At 34.3% G+C, this 23555-nt stretch overlaps 1 protein-coding gene across 1 annotated transcript in view; it reads right to left on the reverse strand.

Moving 5' to 3' along the window:
- Positions 1 to 23555, reverse strand: part of LOC130048704 (uncharacterized) — a 161728-nt gene that overhangs the window by 9314 nt on the left and 128859 nt on the right. Inside the window, 14 exon segments of the mRNA XM_056145736.1 lie at positions 2662 to 2781; positions 3101 to 3223; positions 4895 to 5032; positions 6627 to 6746; positions 7159 to 7290; positions 9801 to 9926; positions 10548 to 10676; positions 11712 to 11840; positions 12895 to 13023; positions 18065 to 18202; positions 20883 to 21005; positions 22396 to 22518; positions 22623 to 22751; positions 23264 to 23389. Coding sequence (XP_056001711.1) covers positions 2662 to 2781; positions 3101 to 3223; positions 4895 to 5032; positions 6627 to 6746; positions 7159 to 7290; positions 9801 to 9926; positions 10548 to 10676; positions 11712 to 11840; positions 12895 to 13023; positions 18065 to 18202; positions 20883 to 21005; positions 22396 to 22518; positions 22623 to 22751; positions 23264 to 23389 — 1785 coding nt within the window.

Genomic DNA, 23555 nt, shown 5'->3' on the forward strand with positions numbered 1-23555 from the left:
ATAAATAAGAGATCATATAAATATCTTTATTGCGACTTTCATTTTACTTCCTATTTAAAAAAAGTTTATAATTCTTATTTACTGTAAAATCTGAATACTGTTATATGAATTCAACACCTTCTGTTCCAGATGTAACAGGACACAGACTTCAACACAAATATAAGAAAATTACCACCAATATTGAAATAAATTGAAGAAAATATTCATTCAAGGACTGCACCTGCTTTCAAACATTTTTTGGTTACGTATGCACAACCATATACCAATGGCTTTGGCTCATTTGAAAAAAAAAAGACGTAACACTGGACACTAAAAGTCTTCCATCGAACCTACTTGTTAAGGATTTTCTTATTTGTAAGCTTTTAATCTGAATCAGATCAAAGGAAGCATCAATAAAATAACAACTTAAAGCTGTATGGTCCGAATTACAATATTTTTTCCATCTCGTAAAAACGCTATTAAATCATCGCACGTATGTAGTTATGAGGCTGTATGACATATCATAAATTATTTCACCTGTTTTAACCCAAATCATTTGATTTTAAATCGATGTTTATAAATAAATGTTTATAAATAACCGCGCCATGCTGCCATTTCAATTAAGTGACAGTCGCGTGACCAGTTCAAACTTTTAGACCATCGGTGGTTTTATCTGTGTAAAGCTGTGTTTTTATTATAACAGTACCGTACCATAAGTTTAATAAAAATAAAAATATCAAATACCTCTTAGTAATTCGTTGTTTTATGCTCTTTCAGCCTTAAAACTAGACAGTTGCGTATGAGATATACACCATGTTGGGATTCCCTTGACGCACGTGGGTCTATTTATAGACGTCTATTATGGGATGATTTATATATGTACCCACTATATTTATTTTCTAAATAATATTTGTACTGTTTTCTTTTACATGCAGATGTTTTCAAGCATGTAATTAAGAGAAAGTTAATAACTTTATAAAGTGATTAATCTGCTTTATAGTAATTATGTACAAAAATAATACATGAACATCGGGTCATAAAGCTTTAAAAAAAGGAAACATTTCAAGTTTTATTTCTATCAGGCCATGATATCCAGGCGGAGGCTATGTTACGATAATAAATTCTTCTAATATTGTCCGTGTTACATCTTCCATAATATATTTTTTTAAAGAAATTTTATAAAGAATTTACTTTACGGTTATTTCTTGACACAATATAGTTTCACTCAATCAAATAGAAATTTAATCATATGTAAAAGAACATTTTTGAATACACAGATTTAGGCAATTCTTGTTTGGAAAGATTGATGTAACTGTGGACACGATCAATCCAAAAGATTGACATAAACCCTGTGTCAATGTAGCGTTCTTCAATATTTACAACTTAAAAGAAATTCAATTTTTATTCCTTTCCAAACAACCCAAATCTGTGTTATAAATCTCTGTTATAAATGTTTCAGGAAACATCTTTAAATCTACGACAAAGTTTGCAATCACAAAAATGAGTGATGTAACATGTGACAGACACCCCCTACTACGTTCGCCTCGTCCATTGTTTTCTTGGAACTGATCCAACACGCGCACATGTCTCTACCAAAAATGAAAGCGAAGACCAGACAATATCGTAAAAACAGGATGTTTGTCACCTGGTCATTCATTTATTTCATATTTGGCATGTTTAGACAGACGTACCGTTTGAACACGGAAACATAAATTAAATTAGGATGATTATTTTTCAAACAATTAATTTAGATTTTGATACCCCACTGGTCTTTAAACAGTATTAAAACAATACTTGCTATAAATAGAACTTAATTTTAGAAAAATTGGATATCTTTTTAACAGGCACATTTAAAGGAAAGATATTTTATATTGAAAATACAATCAAGAAAATTGGGTAGAATGATTTTATGTGAAGCCGATGACACGTCATCTCTGCAGGTGATGAAAAAAATGTCACAGATAATGTCCACTGATTTGCAACAAAAACAAAAGATCATAAAAAAGTTAAATACTTCACTTACAATCTTTGAAATATTATTAGTTATCAAATACGAGCATTACGAAATTGATTAATTAGTTTATTCATGAAAATTGTGAAACAATGGGAAATTAATGGCGATTTAGATAGACGTAACGCAAATTCCTTGACAGCGAATTTTGGATCAAATATAAGTGATTAATGATTAATTTAACTACATTGTTGTATTACTATGCTGTATTACTCTGCTAGATGTTCTAATGAATGTAGTATTCTTATGTACAGAAATAAGAAACATGGATGTAAACTGACAATTCATAATATTTTTCTAAGCCCAAGGGCCATAACTTGGTGAAAAATCAACGGATCAAGACAAAATTCAAACCTGATCTGTAACTTGTTATGGCAAAGCAATGTACCGAATATCAAATAAATATCTGCAAGAACAGAGAAAACAATTGAGGAAAACTGATTTATTGTACTGACGGACATACAGACAGAGTGCAAACCTTAAGTCCCCTTCGACTTCGTCAGTAGGGGACTATAAAATACAATGTAGAATTGTGTCACTAGTTAACAGATCAGAAATACCTATGTATTTATAAATGATGGTCACACAAGGAATAAACACTCAAAACAAAAACTCTACTTTGCACCACATTAGCGAGTAGTAGAATGTACCAGACAGACATACAGGCCTACCTGAACATACTCTGCCATTCCCCGAGAACCCTGCATTACAGGCACAAGTGTATCCCCCTGCAGTGTTTGTACAAGTGCCATTAGCGTGGCAATCATTGGCACCTGCACATTCATTAATATCTGTAATAAAAAAAACATAAATTTATACATTATACAAAATGTTGATCAAATTATAATCTTCTTATATACAGGTGTTATATCTATACTGACATTATATAGCATTATCACAATGTTCTCAGATAGCTTTATAAATAAATAATATAAAAACATTTAAATCAATTTATATACTTAATTAACTCAACAAAAATAAGTAACAGAATTAGTTTGTAAATACTGTGGTTTCACAATTTTTTTTCTCATTGAATACTGATATTCAGGTACTAATTCTTTTTTCTTTTTACAACACTTTGTCATATTTTCACACACTATGCTGGCATACCTTGACATAGAGCCCCTACTTTGGAGTAGCCTGATACACATTGACACTCATACCCTGGATCCTTGTTGACACACTGAGAATTGGCGGGACAGCTGGCAGTGCCCAGTGTACATTCATTGGCATCTGTAACCAATCAAAACATATGTAAGTCATACAATTCATCAGAGAGTTGTTAGAAATGATGTCACAGGATTAAAAACACTTTTAATTTTTTTTATCTAAATAGTCATCAAGTTTAAAATCACAAGCAACTCCACAAGTTTGCATGGTGCACTTTCAATCACTATCCAAGTGTAAATTTTATATATGACTATCCAAGGAGTAAATTTGTATCATTATAGTTCAAACAGAATATACTTAACTGTTGTCATATCAACATGAATCTAGTTTCATTTCTTATTTTATCTATACAATGTTATCTGTTGAATAGGTCTGATGCTAAGTCAGAGGACTCCTCCACAGTAGAGAATAATATCTGAATGCAACATTCATACAAAGTTCTACAAATGTTGATAATTTACAAAGTTACAGAGACATTCATAGTTATGACACACAATATAAGCAACAAATATGTGCACAGTGTGAGCTTCTCGGTCAGATTTTAAACTTTTGGAATCAATGACCTTGACAAAGTCCAAATGACATTGGCTTTATCACAGGGCTGTTCCATTTAAACATATTGGGTACCAGGGGAAGGAAGTTTTTTAAAAAAAATCTATGGGTGGTTCACATTGGTAGGATACTGATTCTATGGTGGGTGGCTTTTGCACAAAAATTGCTTCTATGGGTGGTTATTCTACCAAACCATATACCAAGGTAATTTGTGAGAAAATAATTGACAGAGGCAATCTGTAAATTATGCATAAAGGGAATTGCATGTATTGAATACTGAAATAAAGTTGATATCAAGATGAAAAAGTATGCTGTGCTGTATGATTGGGAAAAAAAATCTGATTTGGGAATATTTAAAATTCTACTTTTCGAATAAATTAACGTTGCTTTTATTAGTGTCCATAAAGGTTCATTATTTGCCTCTAGGTGGATAGGAGTGTACCAAAATCACTTCTATGGGTGGTCATCCTAATTTTCAAGAGCCCCCATTCCTTGTATATATTACTGGAATAACCCTCATAACAAACAAATTGAATGTGACCAGAAAAAAATGTCTAGTCCAAGTTCTTATGCCTCTACCACAAAGTTAAGATCTAAATATTTCCTTTCACCAATGACCTATTTAGTGACCTTTAATATCTAGCATGTGCCTCAATAAGTATGCTTGGTTGTCTTGATCTTTAAAAAATTATTTTGAGTCAGGTTTACGACACATCATCTGACTATAAGCAACATTAGTATCAAGTATAAATGCTCAATGTTTCTCCATTATAAAGAAATGATTGCACAAAAAATTAAAGTTTTTCATAAATGACCTTGTCTAAATGACCTTGTGTCAGCTAGGATCAAGACACACCATCTGGCCATATACAACTTTATATGTAAAATATGAACTTTAAACACTCTTTCAAGAAATGTACAGTATAATTTGAGCTAAAGTACAGAAATATCCACTGCCTTGTAGGTATGCAGAAAATTCAAAGAGAAATAACACATACTTTATGTCCTAATAAACAGAGAGTCAAATCAATGACGGCCACTATTACAAATTGTGATGATTGAGCCCTTAATATTATTTTCTCTATGAAGTAATTGTTTACAATCCCTTCTCTTAATAAGCCAGTAATAGCATCAGATGATATCCTCTAATTAATTAATCAAACAATGAATTAATCCACATACCAGTACAGACAGTCTGCTGAGTTTTGACATAGGAACTGTTGACACAGTTACAGACATAAGAACCATTAGTGTCCAAGCAGATCACATTGTTGGCAATTCTGCACAGGTTGTCCGCTTCTGAGGCACATTCATTTTTATCTACATTCATAAAAAATATTGTTCAAGAATTACATTCAAATGAGCACATTCACATTAAAAAAATCAAGCATTCACTATGAAAAGTTTGGGTGGAAAACATGCAATACAAAAGACTGATTTAGGACATGTCAATCATACCTTAGAACTTTGTTTAATTTTTTATGTTCCTTAGTTTATATGATCTTCCCAAGTAAGCCTTTGTTACTTGATAAAAGCAGTGAAAACAGCACATTGATGTAAATTTTAAAAAAATCATTTATTTTGATAATCACGAAGTTACACTGCAAAAATCATTATAGTTTGTTATTCATATGTTGGTATAATACTGATATTGTCCATTTACTTGTGTATACACATGATTAGCATTTCATATAAGTATGTACTCGTTTCCCCAACATGCTACATCAACATGTACTTTGCAGTCCATGTAACCTGTAGCTAATGTTGTACATTTTTTTCTTTTTTGAAATTTCCTTCTTTATAAACTGTCTTGCTGCTATGCCCTCTGGGCCCAAAATTGGAATAAAACTTATCTTATAACAGACTAAACTAGTAGGGTTGAAGTGAAAATTTTTGGTACTAACAAAATGAAAATAATTAAAACCACACATGCAGCTTGACAAACTGCTATATTAGCTTCTAAATCAGTACCCAAAATATCTATGCCTGTTTGACTACATTGATATCATTTTCAAATCCTGCAACCTTTTTAAATTTCTTGCTTTCCTATTGGCTGAGAATCAACAACCTTAAAAATAGAACATTAGGGTTTACCTGCACACACCGTTCAGGTGAATAGAACACTGGATTTCAACATCGGGTAAAAATGAATTGGAAATTTGAACAACAGGCCCACAGGCCTAATCGGTCACCTGGGTACTAGTTAAAAGTATTACTACCAAGGGCTATGAAATCTAGAAAAACATTCCTGTTCTGAATATATCTAATCTAAATTCTAATGTTCAGCAACAGTATAAACCAAGATGTGTCCTTAAAACTTATATGCCTTCCAAAGTGCATATACTGATGAAAGGCTTTATATAATATGTGTATCAACATTGAAAAATATGACTAATCTGGACCCATCCTAGAGTCAAAACCCTGGGTTTTGACCATCTTGCATTATGACCTAAGCATGTCCACAATTGTATAATACTGACCTAATAAAGGATATAAATTATCTACCCCAGTAATATTCAGTCAAAGCCCAAATATGTTCTCTTGCATTTTATGATATTGTGAAACTGTCATTTTAATCTGTTCTATTGCATTCTATGATAATTTGTGAAACTGTCATTTTCTTTGATATTCCCCAAGATCCAGTTGCACAAAGGTTTGTTAATTCTAACTGACAATTAAATTGTCATTAACTCTTACGTTTATATAACATTAACTGGACGTTAACTATCAGTTAAACTTAAGTAACTTTTGTGGAATTGAGTCCTGAGGGATAACTGCTGGGATGATGCCAAAACATAATGATGTATCACTTACTGAAGAAAATTTAATGTCTTTCATACACACACTAAATTGATACCTCTACACATCCTCCTTTATGATATAAAACATCCAGGTGAAACACTGTAATACTTACCTACACAGGTTTTGTTAGTACTATCTAGTACCATACCAGTGGGACAAGAACAAGTATCTATCCCATTAACTCTTCCACAAGTATGGCTGCATCCATGGTTACTTTCACACTGATAAATGGCTGCAATAATAAATAGATAAATAATCTATACGCTATCAACCATTTTCAAGTTTCATAGTCCTTAAACAAATTACAAAGTGCATGAGCACTGCAAATCTTAGTTTTTGAACAAGCATGGAATTTTAGGATCAGCCATGTTTTTCAATTTATTTGCTTTAAAGTCAAGCCATTTTTTAATATGCAACAAAAGGTTCTTCTCAACATTGAAATAAAAATCACTGTTTCAATGGTGACAAATCTTAATTGTAAGGTTCACTCTGATTGGTGATATTTACTAATGCATACATTAAATGAATTCTGTAAGCTTTTGTGTTGGAGGAAAAGGCACCTATGGCAATATCATGGGGGAGCACTGTATACACATGTATTCTGATTAATCATGCACACAATATCAAGGATCAGTAATACTTACATTGACAAGTTCTTCCGTCCCCTTTAAGGCGGTAGTCAGTGGGACAGGAGCATGCGTACCTTCCCTGAGTGTTTGTACAAAAGTTGTTGCTATAGCAACCATTGGCACTAGTGCTATTACATTCATTTACATCTGGAATAAAAACAGACTAATTGTTGAAACTGATCAAATAACTAAGTCTTACAAATGAGCCAGGATAATTTAATTCAAACTAGCATGTCTTTTTTAGTTATCTTCACATACACATGATGTAAGTATATAATATTATTTTTGAAATGAAACACTGCATAAGGCCCTGTTGCAACTGTTAATGATATAGCAACTATGCACTAAGGATACTTCTTCAATTTAAAAAAGAATCATTAATTACAGACTACGACTTAGGATTGACTTAAATATCAGCTCATTAATGACAATTATATATATACAGTAGCAACCACATTGTAACAACATCTATTATAATGCATTGTTTGTAAACATTAAACTGCACCTGGAAAACTTCTCCAAGTATAAGTGACATATTTCCACTGAAAGTAGTTCAAATAAAACCTAAATTTGATCGGTAACTATAATCAATATGCAACAATATACCAATTCAATATCTGGCCTGGGTTTCTTGAAAGAAAGAAAAATAGGTCCATGGGCCACATTGCTCATCTGAGTCACCTTGGCCCATATTTAAAGATTTTCCCTAGTATATATTTGCATGTAAAACTTTCATCATTATGGCCACAACCTACCCCCACGGGCCATGATTTTTACGAACTTGAATCTGCACTATGTCAGGAAGCTTTCATGTAATTGTAAACTTCTTTGGCCCAATGGTTCTTGAGAAGAAGATTTTTAACGATTTTCTCTAAATATTTACATAAAAAACTTTCAACCGCTATTGTGGCCCCATCGTACCCCCAGTGGTCATGATTTAAACTTGACTCTGCACTATGTAAGGAAGAATTCATGTAAATTCTAGCTCTTCTGGTCCAGTGGTTCTTGAGAAGATATTCAAATGACCCCACCCTACTTCTGCATTTTCTTAAACATTATCTCCCCCTTTAAGGGGGCATGGCCCTTCATTTGAACGAAACTGAAAGCCCTTGACCGAAGAATGCTTTTTGCCAAGTTTGGTTGAAATTGGCCAAGTGGTTCTGGAGAAGAAGTCGAAAATGTGAAAAGTTTACAGACAGACAGCAGGTGATCAAAAAAGCTTACTTGAGCTTTCAGCTCAAGTGAGCTTAAAAAAAACCCAACTAATAGTTAAAGAATATAATTAATAAGAAAATTCTTATATCCAAGGGCTTCATCTATGCTGAAAGTGTTTATAAGAGTAACACTAATTCTGTAACTCGTGAATATACAACTATACATAAAAGATCAGCTACATATCCGTATGCAAAGTGAAAAAATCTAGAAAATAAAACTACGATGGAATGACAGAAAGATGTCAAGACTGCTTGGCCATCTTATGACTAGGGCAATTAACATATGTTTCCATGCAGTAACACCTTCGAGAATAAGTTGCATCATTAAGGATTCATTGTGACTTCCCATTAAGGAAATAATTTATCATTAGGTGTTCATATATCATAAGTGGTTGTTATTGTGCTTATTATCATGAGTCAGTAGAGATTTGCCAACTTAACCACAATGAATCCTTTATTTTTTCTTTCTTTTGATTTTACTTTGGCTTTTCCTAAGCACCTTTAGAGACCTGGGCTGATATATTTCCTAATATTCCATCAATTGTACACTAGTTGCTACAAGGGTCAACTATACTCAAGTATATTATATATATATATATATATATATATATATATATATATATATATATATATATATATATATCTCTACATGTACTTGCATAATTTATGCCAACAATCTTTTCAGGCATACAATATACAACATCTGCAAAACTAGTTTCATAATACTAATTCATCAAGCAAATATGCATATACTGTTAAAAGATTTATGTTCTTCTGAGAATTTTTCATCGATACCGAGATGTCACCAGCTGTAGGTGAAGAAATATAGACCTATTCCTAATGCGCGGGGCTATAGCAGTGAGGGTTCTTTAACCTGCCAATGCATGTCTTAATATGGGACCTCTGTTGTTAAGATTATATCCAACAGACCGATGATTCATAATGCTAAATGTATTGCTGAGCATTTAAGGAGCAATCGCTATCAACATTTCTGTCTGAAGTTTGACACGGCCATGGTAAAAACAGGACTCAAAGTCACAACCTCTTGATTACAAATCAAAAGCAAATGGGTGTCTGATTACCGCAGAGGTAGTGCTCTCGCTTCTCACCGTTGCGACCTGAGTTCGATCCTCGTGATCAGCAGGGGTTGTACGTGAGAGGGTATGGCGGTCGCCCACTCGGACACGTGGGTTTCCTCCGGGTACTCCGGTTTCCTCCAACATAAATGACCCCCTAGCGCAAACATCCGTGCATCAAAGGACCCCATTGGAAATAAGGTATCGAACTTTCATGGGTTATTCTTGGTATTTATATATGTATGTATATCCCGAAAAAACATTTATTTATTTATTTAAGCACTGATCTGATATGTACTACATGTAATTAACATTTGAATGAAATGTATCACACATACACACCAAATGGAAGATGTCAGATACCTACCGTTACATGTAAATCCATCTGCTGCCAATGTGTAGCCACTCAGACAGGAACAGGTGTAACTTCCAATGCTGTTTGAGCAGGTCTGGGTGCAGTTGTTTGTTGAACTTGATGCACACTCGTTCAAATCTGACAATTTCAGAATCATGTGAATTTATACCATATATATTCAATTATAACTTATTTACATGTAATTTACATGTAGATCCATTACATTTAAGAAATTAATTTCATTTTTGAAAATACGCAAGGGCATAAACAACGATGCTTGTTAGCACCTTATGAAAATATGCCGGTGTAAAGGGTTGTATTAAAGGTCTGAATATATAAGCGTGTAATAATGCCAAAGATATTTTAATGTCATCAGAATCAATTTGATGGCATGGAAGGTATCCAAAGCAATAGGACAAAATGTGGTTGAAGCAGTTTGATCCCTGAAATTCGAGTTTGTGACTACAAAATCAGTAAAGGTTATCCACTCTTCAGGGGCTGCCAGTGTACCAAGTTCGATGTTTGTCAAGCAAAATGTTCTTGGAATATTGAGAAGACAACATTTGGTTTATTGACTGACTGATTTCGTCTACTGACTGACTGGTGTAAACCAATATGGCCCCTCGTTTTAAAAGAGGGCATAAATATGATATATGATTTACCTTACCAAACAACCATCCCTTATTGTCTATCCTGGAGTTACAGAATCTACATGAGGATGCTTTTATTTAATTAAATACATTCCAAATATTTACCAACCTGCACACACAAATCCATTTCCAGTAAAGCCTTTGTTACATGAACAAGTGTAGCCTCCTGGGGTGTTACTACATGTTCCATATTGTCTATCACAGGAATTGGTGGAAACTGAAGCACATTCATTGTTGTCTGAAAAAAGTTCTTATTCTGAATTCAAAGTCATCATAGTGCATGTATGTCTATACCATAAATACAAGGAAAATTTAACCCTAATGAAAACTTGGGATTTTATAGTATTTCATGTTTTGAGAACACCAGGTTGTAGAGGTCATTAGTAATCATATTATTCCTATTCCTGAGTTTTGGCAGACAAAGCCCTTTATAATGGTAGACCCACACAAAGTCCATTGAATTCGACACCTAAAGCTGGGAGTTGTCTCAATAAGTAAAATATTCTCAGAAGGACATAGAACAATAAATTTATTACAGTGAACACAGCAAGCTCTAAATATTACAACAGAGAAAACTTGAGTAGTATACACATTAATCCAACAAATTAAAAACTCTTGTAATCTTATATTGACAGTCCGATATCTTGCTACATACATGTCAGTTTGACCTTAAAATCAATAGAGGACATCAAGTTCTTGGGGGAACCAGTGTAACAAGTTTGATGTCTGTCAAGCAAAGGGATCTCAAGATACTGAGCAGACAATATCTTCCTATCCCCAGAGTAGATTGACCCATGACCTTGTGATCTCAAAAGCAATAGGGCCATTTACTCAAAAGCAGTATAACAAGTTTATGTCTGTCAAGCAAAGGGTTCTTAATGAGTGGACAACACCTGGATTACCGCACCGACCAATTGACTAACCTACAGGTCCAAACCAATTTACCCCCTTTCTCAATTAATATTAGTACATGAACTGAATTTAACTAATTAATATATAGTATATATATAATAATAATAATATTCTGCTCCTCATGCCATAAATTTAACAGAATTCTCATTGAAAATTCTAAGGCCCACTTAGCTTTGCTAATTATGTTTCAAAAATTTCTAGTACAGAAATACATTGGTTACTCAACTTACTGGCTTGCCAGTGTTTGCAATTCAAGAAATTCTTAAGACATCCTGTACACTGTCTCAGATTAAGGCACTTTTAAAAGGCATTACATCCCTAAATAACTTATCCCTATATATACTTGCCCAATGTGACTTACCACTACAGCCATATTGACCCGATTTAGAGTAGCCTGAGGGACATGTGCACACATAACCTCCCTCATTATTCCGACAGGTGGCAGGACTTGTACAGTTGTTGCTGCTTGATGATGCACACTCATCAATGTCTGAAAAGATTAAGTCAAAGAAGTACTCCAGTATCAATTCCAAACATTAAGAAAATATCAATCTTCAGAGCGTAAAAGGAAAAATATATTTTATCATGACCATCATAAATTTTCAGCTATAAAATATACCAAATTCTTTTTTTAAAATGACAAAGAGGCCCATGGACAACAATGCTCACTTGAGTCACCCCGGTGCTGCTGTTCTTCATCAGAATATTTTCAAAAGATTTTTTATACCCCCCCTTTTTTTTTTTTATTCCCATGAAACATTTTGATCCCTTATTGTGACCCAACCCAAGTCCCACAGGTTTACAAATGACTTAATATAACTAGTCATGGTCCTGTAGTTCTAGAGATGAGGATATTAAGACACCCCATCCCCCTCAAGTATTTCTCAGTAGAAATCTAATGGAACAAACTTGAATAGATCCTTTACTCAAGAATATCCTACGCCAAGTTTGGCTGAACAATGGCCCAGTGGTTCTGAAGATGACATGGTTGTGAAAAGCTCACGATAATTACTGGCAAATTTCTATCAGAAATGTTCACTTGAACCTTTGGCTCAATGGAGCTAATAAAGCCCAAGATTTCACCTACTTTTTCTATAAAAATCTCCTAAATATTCCCCAAGTCAATTTACTTCTTTTACCGTATATCAACTTTTTCGATATCTCCATGTTAAGGAGGTGTACTACATCGTAATAATGGCCGACTTCCTTCAAAACACAGATGAGACCATAAATATCAGCAGTTTTTTTTTTATTTAAATGCGCCTATATCTGAGTAGCTTAGTAGGTTAGCGTGTCAATTGCTGAACTGTAAATTGCGGATTCGAGTCCAGTAGGGATATTTCACTTTTTTTCCCATATTACCGGTACTTTCTATTAAAACTGCATTTTTTGACTAAATAAAGTGAATTTGATGGTTTTCAATTTCAAAATAGTTGTACATATCCTCCAATTTTCATCCACATCAAATTTCTTTGGTGTAACATTCTCCTTAACTGATCCTCTTGAAAAACTCTACATGGTAGATTGCCTTGTAAGTTACCCACCTGCACAGATGAAATTGTTGAGTGCCCGGTATCCTGATTTACACTGACACTTGTATCCCCCTACTTGGTTGACACAGTCACTCTTGGCATCAACACAAACATCAGCATTAGTGGCACACTCATCAATATCTGAAATATGAGTGTATAGATCTTTCAATCACTGAGTCTAGTTCATATGATCGAATGTGATTTTCAATTCTTTCAAATACTTCTGCATCACAAAATCATAGTTTAGACAACCATTGTAACATTAACATTTTAATCAGTGACTTTGATTGCAGCAAAAGACCATGATTAAAGGTCATGATTTCCTGTTTGATCATACACAACTTCTGTGCCATCTGATCATAATCAATCGCTGTGCCTAGTATGATCTTCAAATAATCCTCCACTATTAAGTTATGACTCACTTCTTTTTTTTTCCAACGAAAATTACAATTGATGTAGCTGGTAAAAACGAAAACCAAGATGGCGGCGTGATATAATACCTTGTGAATATTTTGTTTATAGGAAGACATTTCTTCTTATTATTATTATAGATATTTAAAACATCGAGTGCCTGTGGTTTCAACACCTCATGATATGGAACATTTCATGTGGGAATGTGAAAAATAAAACTTAATTAAAAGGATAATTTGTTTGCTTTTACCATATTGATTAATTTTGCCTATTTCCATTCAGAAACATAAATAAAAGTTAAAATTTCACTTGAAAAACATGTCAAATATGTGTATGAAATTCATGAACTTGACCAAAAAATGGAGAATGACAAAAATATCCATACATTTAAGAAGCTTGGGGCACATTTTTCTGATAGTGATGGACAATACATTTAAAAACTGAGTAGAACAATCAACCAATGTAAAGAAAATTCATGCCACACATCAAAACAACACTTGATTGTAAAAAGCCATTTAACTATAAATAGAGAGAAAATAAATTCTCTCACCCGTGATGTGTAACAAGTACGTCTTCTGTAAATTAAACTCAACTCCAATGTGGTGTTTTAAATTATGCATGTCTCATTTTGACTGAAAACCAATTAATAAGAAAACAACTAAACAACAGCAGACTTAAACAGTATACATCAACAGTCTAGCTAACCTTCAACAGTATACACTAACATTCTAACTAACCCTCAACAGTATACACTAACAGTCTAACTAACCCTCAACAGTATACACTAACAGTCTAGCTAACCCGCAACAGTATACACTAACAGTCTAACTAACCCTCAACAGTATACACTAACAGTCTAGCTAACCCTCAACAGTATACACTAAAAGTCTAACTAACCCTCAACAGTATACACTAACAGTCTAGCTAACCCTCAACAGTATACACTAACAGTCTACCTAACCCTCAACAGTATAAACCAACAGTCTAGCTAACCTTCAACAGTATACACTAACAGTCTAACTAAGCCTCAACAGTATACACTAACAGTCTAACTAACCCTCAACAGTATACACTAACAGTCTAGCTAACCTTCAACAGTATACACTAACAGTCTAGCTAACCCTCAACAGTATACACTAACAGTCTAACTAACCCTCAACAGTATACACTAACAGTCTAACTAACCCTCAACAGTATACATTAACAGTCTAACTAACCCTCAACAGTATACACTAACAGTCTAGCTAACCCTCAACAGTATACACTAACAGAGTAACAGTCTAATAGTCCAGTCATTCTACGCCAGATTGTGCTGAACCTAGAACTAATTGCAACAGAAATGTTTTTATGTTTTTTGGATAGCTTATAGTGTCCTTTATGGTATAATAAAAATCGCCATCAATTGAAATTTGCATTATATAGATTTTTTAGGTAAAAATCACGAATTTTGAAGAAAAATCGCAAAAAAATGGAAATCATAAATACAAAGCTTTAGTCTGAAAAATAGTCCATTTTAGTTATTTGAAAACTAAACACTGCATCATAAGGAACAACAATTTAATTTCTAGTACCATACATACGTATTTTATGGGACAAAAACGTCATTTTTGGTGAAAATTAGACAGAAATGTGATTTCCAACAGCTAAGATTGATAATTAACTCTCATAAACATGACAAAGCAAGTTCTATTTTGTAAGCCTCTTAGATAACGTTTAACAAAGTTATCATAATGTTTTGATTCACAGCTATCTTTTACATTTCATCTTTATTCCTATATCTTACTGTTTTTAATATTATGAATCCTCGGAATCGGAATCTTCATTTGGGCTAAAATCGTACACGCAAGTTGTGCCTCGACACTCGGTACATGCTAGTGAGCATTCTAGTCCATGTTTTCTGCAGTTGCAACGTTTGGTATCACAACTGATTTTGCATCTACATAAATTGTTTTTAAGAGTTCGTCAGGTGCAGGAAGCATGGCTGATCTTACAGGTAAGCACATATTCCCTTCAATGGTCCACCCAAAGTCCGTCAAATTCATGTTTTCGTCATTACCAGTCCATTGATAGAATGCTCTAAGAGAATGATATTTTGTTGCATTTGACGTTGGTGGAAAAGTGTGCACTTCAACCGATGTTGTACATGTAATTCCTAGGGCTATTTATCCTTGAAATGTTATTTTAAATTGAATATACACTAAAATTTTCCCTCTCCGCCACACTGATCTATAGGTTAGAGCGTTCGAATCCCGGGCGTGACAGAACTAAGTCGTTAAAATAGGTAGTGACAGTTCCATTGTCAAACGCTCGGCATCAGGTGTGAATGTCACGGGTCTTCGGAGATGACCTTAAAAACGGATGTCCCGTGTCACAGTAGGTGTGGCACGCTAAACAACCCTCACTGCTCAATGACCGTAATTACCAAGCAAAGGTCTAAAGTTGAAGCCCTTCACCGGTCTTGGTGACGTCTCCATATGGGTGAAAAATTCTCCCGAGAGACGTTAAACAAGAAACAATAAATCAAAATTCTCTCATATATATATGCCTCACGGCGGGTGTGACCGGTCAACAGGGGATGCTTACTCCTCCTAGGCACCTGATCCCACCTCTGGTGTGTCCAGGGGTCCGTGTTTGCCCAACTATCTATTGTGTATTGCTTGTAGGAGTTATGAGATTGATCACTGTTCGTTATCTTCACCTTGCATATATCTGATAAAGTTATTGTTATGCGAATTGCTACTCTAAAATTTTATTTAATGGCGCATTAAAGCATCTCATATCATTATAAAGTATGATCTCTCGCCATCAAAAAAGTGATACAATCTCTAAATTATCTTATATGATATTTTTGTTATGAAATTATATATCATATGAGATACTTTAACGAGCCAGGTAAAATTTTGGTGTAGTGATCCACCTTAAGGTATTACCTGTAAAGCTAATTTCTCAACAAAGAGAAGCACCACAACATATATAATTTTTATTTATACATCTGTATAGTACACATACCTTTTGTTACAGAATATAAATTGTAATTTGCATAATGTCCTGAATGTCTTGTCGGATACCCACGGCTGATCTCGTCTTTTACTCATCTGATGAGTAGAAGACGAGATCAGCCGTGGGTATCCGACAATGTGAATGCAGGGCCGTAGCTAGAACGAAATGATGTGCATGCCAAAGGAGGCAGGAAGTCTGGAGGGTCATCTTAACCCCCTGCCTCTCGTGGGCCCTGGACGAAACCACAGTAGGAGCACAGATGTAAAGTTCCAGAAGCTATTGGGGTTTAGCATTTTCTGTTGTCAAAATATGTATATAAAGTAAAACTTATACGGTACCAATTTTGATGCACCAGATGCGCATTTCGACAAACAATGTCTCTTCAGTGATGCTCAAAAACAACAACAAAGTGAACAACACCCCGAGTTTGAAATCGCTTAACAGAATTTCTAAGTTTTACTTTCTTGTTAAACAAGCGTTCGGTAGATTTTCTCTTTCAAAATTGCAACAAATAATTTATTGAATATCAAACAAAATAATATATAAATGTTTTGACATTAATTAAGAAGTATTTTCTCGAATAAAATGGAAAAACGTAAATAACGAAATTTCTCGGTACCTTTTTGTTAAACACGCGTTCCATAGATTTATTTTTCGTCTGCATCCCCCTTCTGTCGGATTTCGAATTATTTTGGTACGGAATACTTTTGATTATGATCGTCTGAAGTTAAACTAGAATATCCTTGACTAAATATCATTTGAAATACGCCCAATATTGGTTAAAGACGGATAAATAACGGTTTTATATTACTTTAGTGCATTATGGATGAGTAGCGTCTGTTATGTATGGATTTCGTGTTTATTTAAAGTAAATAAAAGTTTATCGGTGCTGAATTATGAGGTATATCAACTAAGATATGAACTATTTGTACATTTGTATATAAAACTTACGAAAAAAAATTCAATTTCGACTCTTTTTAAACCATGATTTCCATTGTCTTGCTATCTCCGGAATTTTTTTTTTTTTTTTTTTTATAAAATTCGGAACTGGTTATGGCGGCCCAATGGCGTTATTTTCATTTAACAAAATTAGCAACATTTAAAAATTGTTATAATTTTACTTAGACAAAATATTTATGTGGCGATTTTTGATGGGGGTGTTCTAGGGATATAGTTCAAAGTTTTTACGCATTTATTTTTTCTGTTGCAATTTGTTCTGGGTTAATTAGTATTATGACTGGACTATAACTAACCCTCAACAGTATACACTAACAGTCTACCTAACCCTCAACAGTATACACTAACAGTCTAGCTAACCCTCAACAGTATACACTAACAGTCTAGCTAACCCTCAACAGTATACACTAAAAGTCTAACTAACCCTCAACAGTATACACTAACAGTCTAACTAACCCTCAACAGTATACACTAACAGTCTAGCTAACCCTCAACAGTATACACCAACAGCCTAGCTAACCTTCAGCAGTATACACTAACAGTCTAACTAACCCTCAACAGTATACACTAACAGTCTAGCTAACTCTTAACAGTATACACTAACAGTCTAGCTAACCCTCTCAATGTATTTGTTCACCAAAGTGTGATGTGGACTTCTTCCATGTTGGATGTAGATTCTTTCATTTCTGAGAACCTTGGGTATAGCTAAATAGATGAGCATTCTGTCTCCAACAAACACATATATCAAACACATCTTTACCACAAGTTTGCTCCAAACATAAAACTAATTTTATAATTCTAATATGTACATTACCTATACAGTATTTTGTTGCATTGAGGGCATAACCGTTGGGACAAGTACAGTACACCTGGCCATTAGACACGGCACATGTTGCTCGGCCGCTACCACCATCACAGGTTGCTCTTTGTTGTGCTGTGCACACATTTTCAGCTTCAAAAATATACAAAATAAATTGTGGTCATTATACATGTAATTAAATAAAAAATTCATTACCATGATTACTTCTGAAACAAGAATACAAATGTCAGCAGACATTATTCTCAGTCTTGTTGGACTGCTCACCATTTTGAAACTTTACCTTTGAAATCCCAGTTCTGGGTGTTTGTGTAAGGACCTATCATGTGGTATGTGTTATACTTAACTTTGACACCAGTCTGAACTAGAACTGTCCTAATGGGACTAATACCCCCGCGGGACATATAAGATGATGGGAAATATTTAATGCAAGCACATTGGATATTTTCACATTATCTACAGGTCAATCAATGTGAATGCAGAAATGTATATTCTACAGTATAGCAGTACATGAAATATTAAAAATATGCTTAATATAAACAATGAATACTATTTGGCACATTTTAGGCTGTATGATTGCAAATCCCTGGTCAACTCTTCTAGTCTTTAGTTTATATTCACTTTGTTAAAGATCATTATGTTATGCCAACTTTACTTTGTCATTGATTTTGTCAGTAAATAAATGACATCAGCTCAAGTATTGGTATTATTGTAATCTTTTCCACTGGTATAACAACTCTAAGTAGCTGCAATAAAGGCAGTTTACTATGAATCCCATTGCCAGGGATAGTTGAGATTATAAATACTATATGACAAATAAGTATTCAACACACATGAGCCACTTTATGTTTTACCGAGAAGTCACAAGATTGCAGATACAGTATGTAGATGCCAAACCCCAAAATGTCCGTAACTTCCATAACTGTTAAAATATTTCAATGAAAATAGAAGATGCACAACTACATTATATATATAAGATGATAATAAAGTTTGAATCAAATCTGTTCAACGGTATTAGAATTAAACTCTGGACAAAGTGCGCAACCCCCAAGATGAAAAGAAAATGTGCGTAACTTCTATAACTGTTACAATATTTCAATGAAAATAGGAGATGCACAACTACATAATATATAGAAGATGTCCATAAAGTTTGAATCAAATATGTCCAGCGGTATTAGAAATAAACTTCGGACAAATTGCGTCTACTGACAAACGGACGGACAGACGGACAAAGTGATTCCAATATACCCCCCTAACTTCGTTTGCGGGGGGTATAATAATTCTCAAGACTGGATGAAGCTAGGGGATGCTTACTCCTCCTAGACTCATGACCCTACCTCTAGTGTGTGCAGGGGTCTGTTTGCCCTATACTCTCAAAATTGAATTCTTTATGAAATTGATCACTATTCATTATCTTCACTTTCATACATTTACATTCACTGCAGAATCTTTTCCCTTGAGTTGCTTTTCAAATTGATATTGCTATCATCCTGCAATTAATACATATTAGTTGCAAACAAGATGTACTGTGAGCAATGCTCACTAAGAATACCCCCGCTTACCCCAATCTCCCAAAGGGTGTTGTTAAAAGGTATACATTACCTCTTTCGTGAGTGTCAAAATATGGTATGCCTTTGTAGAAGAAAATGGAAGATATAGTCCGAACACAAATCCATGGCATAAACCTATAGTTTTGACCTTGAGATCAAAGGTCAAGGTCATAAAGAGGTCATGAATTTACATGACACAGAGTCTCATGGTGATACACCCATGTCTTATGGTATGACTATATTAAAACCCTATAATCAATTTTGACCTTGAGGTCAAGTTCAAGGTCATATAGAGGTCATGAAGGTATTCGACACATCGTCTCATGGTGATACACTCATTTGTCAAATATGATATGCGTATGTCAAAGAACAAAGAAGTCATGGGTCTGACACGAATCCATTGAAAAACCTTTAATTTTGACCTTGAGTTCAAGGTCATATGGAGGTCATGGAGGTATATGACACATCGTCTCATGGTGATATACTCATGTGTCAAATATGGTATACCTATGTCAAAGAACAAAGAAGTTATGGCCCGGACACGAATCCATTGTAAAAAGCCTTTAATTTTGATCTTGAGGTCAAGGTCATATAGAGGTCTTGAAGGTACTCGACACATCGTCTCATAATGATCCACCTGTGTGCCAAATATGGTATGCCTAAATCAAAGAACAAAGAAGTTATGGCCCGGACACGAATCTGCACAGACAGACAGACGGACGGACAGACAGAGTGATTCCTATATACCCCCCCCCCCCCCAGAACTTTGTTCGGGGGGTATAACTAGTTCAATTTGGTTTTCTAGTATCAATCTGTCTGCAAAATCATTACCAAATACGGAGTGTCATCAAGGTCAAAGGGGGCATTGGCTGTTTCATTTAATGTAACAAATGGGTAAACCATATGATATTTTAGATCTTAATTCTTGTTTATATTTTTTAGATAATACATCAAAATGTAAATATAAACCATAAAATGTCCTTTCTCTGTTGTTTTATCGAGTGATGAACGTAGCAATCATTGCAGAAGAATTTGCAGGTTTTTTTCTGCAATGCTAGCTACCTTCATCACCTAATGATACAACAACAACAACAAAAAAGCATTTTATATATAACAAAGCAATGTTTTATGACGCTGTGAGCCCTGTGTTCTCATCTACCTGATTCAGTCAACAATTTTAACAAATCTTTTACTAAAAATTTAAACTAATCAAATCTACCTAATATATTCTATTTTCTTTGTGAAAACGTGACATGCATACATACGTAAACAGCTGACTAAATCTGTTTCGTTGAGACGATACCCAGTGTTACATGCACATGTGTAGGTACCCACACCATCTACACACTTCTGCTGGCAGTTGTTGGAACCTGCACACTCATCCTTGTCTACAAAACATAATGCAATTAAATCAACGAGGTAATATTTCATACACAGCACACTTATCTAAAACCATTTTGCTCTGTGACATGGTAGAATACAGTGCATATCACATTTGAATCCTTCTCTATTTTGAAAGATGCACCAACTATAATTCATAAAACTAAATGCTATCATTTTCATAACTTTTGTTTGTATTAAAAATCAATATATGCACCGAGGGGTGCATAAGCCGAGTTGCATGGGATACATTGTAAAGTCAGGAATGATGTGGCATATTTATAATTGTGAAGAACTAATTTCAGTTATAAACTTTTCAAGTTACTGTTCAGAATATATATTTGTCTGAAGTTTTCAATCTATTTTGGTCACTGTGACCTTGACCTTTGGCCTATTTTCTCCAAAATCAATAGGGGCCTTGCTTTGCTGGTATCCAACAATATAAGCAAGTTTCATTTGATTCAAATTAAAAATGTTCAAGTTATTCTCCGGAAACTATTTTCTTTTTTAATTTGAAAAATATTTTCGGTCACTGCGACCTTGACCTTTGACCCATTTTCTCCAAAATCAATAGGGGTCTTCCTTACCTTGTACATAACAATATCTTCAAGTATCGTTTGATTCAAATTTAAACTTTCTGAGTTATCATCCGGAAACCAAATATTTCTGAAATTTTCATTCTATATTCGGTCACTGTGACCTTGACCTTTGACTTTTTTTTCTCCAAAATCAATAGGGGTCTTCCTTACCTGGTACCCAACAATATATCAAAGTTTCATTTGATTAGATTGTAAATTTTTCGAGTTATCATCCGGAAACCAATTGTTGACGCCCAACCGCCCGCTCGCATCACCAAACCAATAGCCGAGTTCAACTTCGTTGCAACTCGGCTAAAAATCACAAATAGATTGTGTAAGTATGAAATAAATCATCACGTCTTACATGCAGAGTGGACCTTAGTATAAGGAATTCACTGTATTCAGTTAAGGAGATATATTACGTACTCCAGAGAAATTTGAAATGAATGAAAAGTGGAGGATATGTACAACAATATTTTGAAACTAAAACTTTCAAATTTACTTTATTTAGACAAAAAATGCAGCTATAGTAGCAAGCAATCTGGAAAAAATTTAAAACCCCAACTAGACTCCAACCCGCGATCTACATTTCAGAAGTCGATGTGCTAATTACCTATTGAGCTACTCGGCTAGGCGATGGTTTTTGAAATGAATAAGCAAATATTGCTAATATGTATATATTTTCATCCATGTTATAGACGGAAGTCAGCCATTTTGACAATGTAGAGTACCTCCTTCAACTTTTTTTTAACCAATCACAACATATTTCATTTGTGGTGAGAATTCAAAGGTCCAGGTAACAGATACAGAAACAATTTACCATCACATGTGTTGGTCTGGGTGTTTTTCTCATATCCAAAATTACAGGTACACGTGTAACTGCCAACAGTGTTTTGACATCTTGAGTTAGCAGGGCAGGGATTGGATGAACATTCATTGATGTCTGAAAGTATTTAAAACATTTATTCATATTTTCATCAAACATATTTTAAAATAGCTCAATCTTCTTTTTTAAGGTGACAAAGGTAAGTTGCATAAGTTTCGTACCTGTACAAGCATATTGGGTGTCGCTGGAGTAACCGGTCTTACAGTTACAGGTATAGGAACCCACAGTGTTACTACAAGTTGTGGTGGCCTTGTTACATTTGTCCGTATTTGTCTGACACTCATTAACATCTGTGCATGATAAGTACAAAAATGTCAAATTCATTTCTAAAGAGAGTGATTAAAACAATGCCATAAAATTTAGAATGGATATGAAATATAGAAACAGTTAGTCCAGAATTTAAACCTGTACACAGTATTCAGATTCTTTCCTGGCTATTCAATACTTTCCAAGTGAAATACATTGAGAATAAAATTGTATAAATAAAGAAATACGACGGATATCAATATTTCTTGCTTTTTTGTTATGCAATGGACTGGGAATCGAACCCAGGACCTCTGCATTACTAGTCAGGTACTCTAACCACTGATCTACCCAAACCGATATCCACAGTCCATATATCCCCAACTACTACAGTACATTATATGTACCAGTTGTGATCACCCATTTTTTCAACTTAAATTTGAAGACTTCTATCAATTATGAAAACAAAACAATACACAGTACTGCCTCCTCCTTCTGTACTTTAATAGCTGACCTAATGACACAAGCTTTGTTGGAGACCTCTATCTGTAGTACTCACCTTGACAAGTTCGGGCATCACCGCCCAAAATATACCCAGATATGCAGGAACAGGTGTAACCATTAGCAATGTTGGTGCAGTTCTGACTACATGGGGGAGGTTTGTTCACCACACACTCATCCTTGTCTGCAAAATTAGTAAGGGATGAAAACATCAACTTGGAGAAATTCTGATATTCACAATTTTCAGCCCTTTTAAATACTTCTCTATCCAGATTTCAATACAAGTGTCCTTCAAGTTGCAAGAGAAGAGTTTATCTTACAATGATATAAAGAAAATCACAAAGTCGCTC

This window comes from Ostrea edulis, chromosome 7, assembly GCF_947568905.1.
Source record: "Ostrea edulis chromosome 7, xbOstEdul1.1, whole genome shotgun sequence".
Lineage (NCBI taxonomy): Eukaryota > Metazoa > Mollusca > Bivalvia > Ostreida > Ostreidae > Ostrea > Ostrea edulis.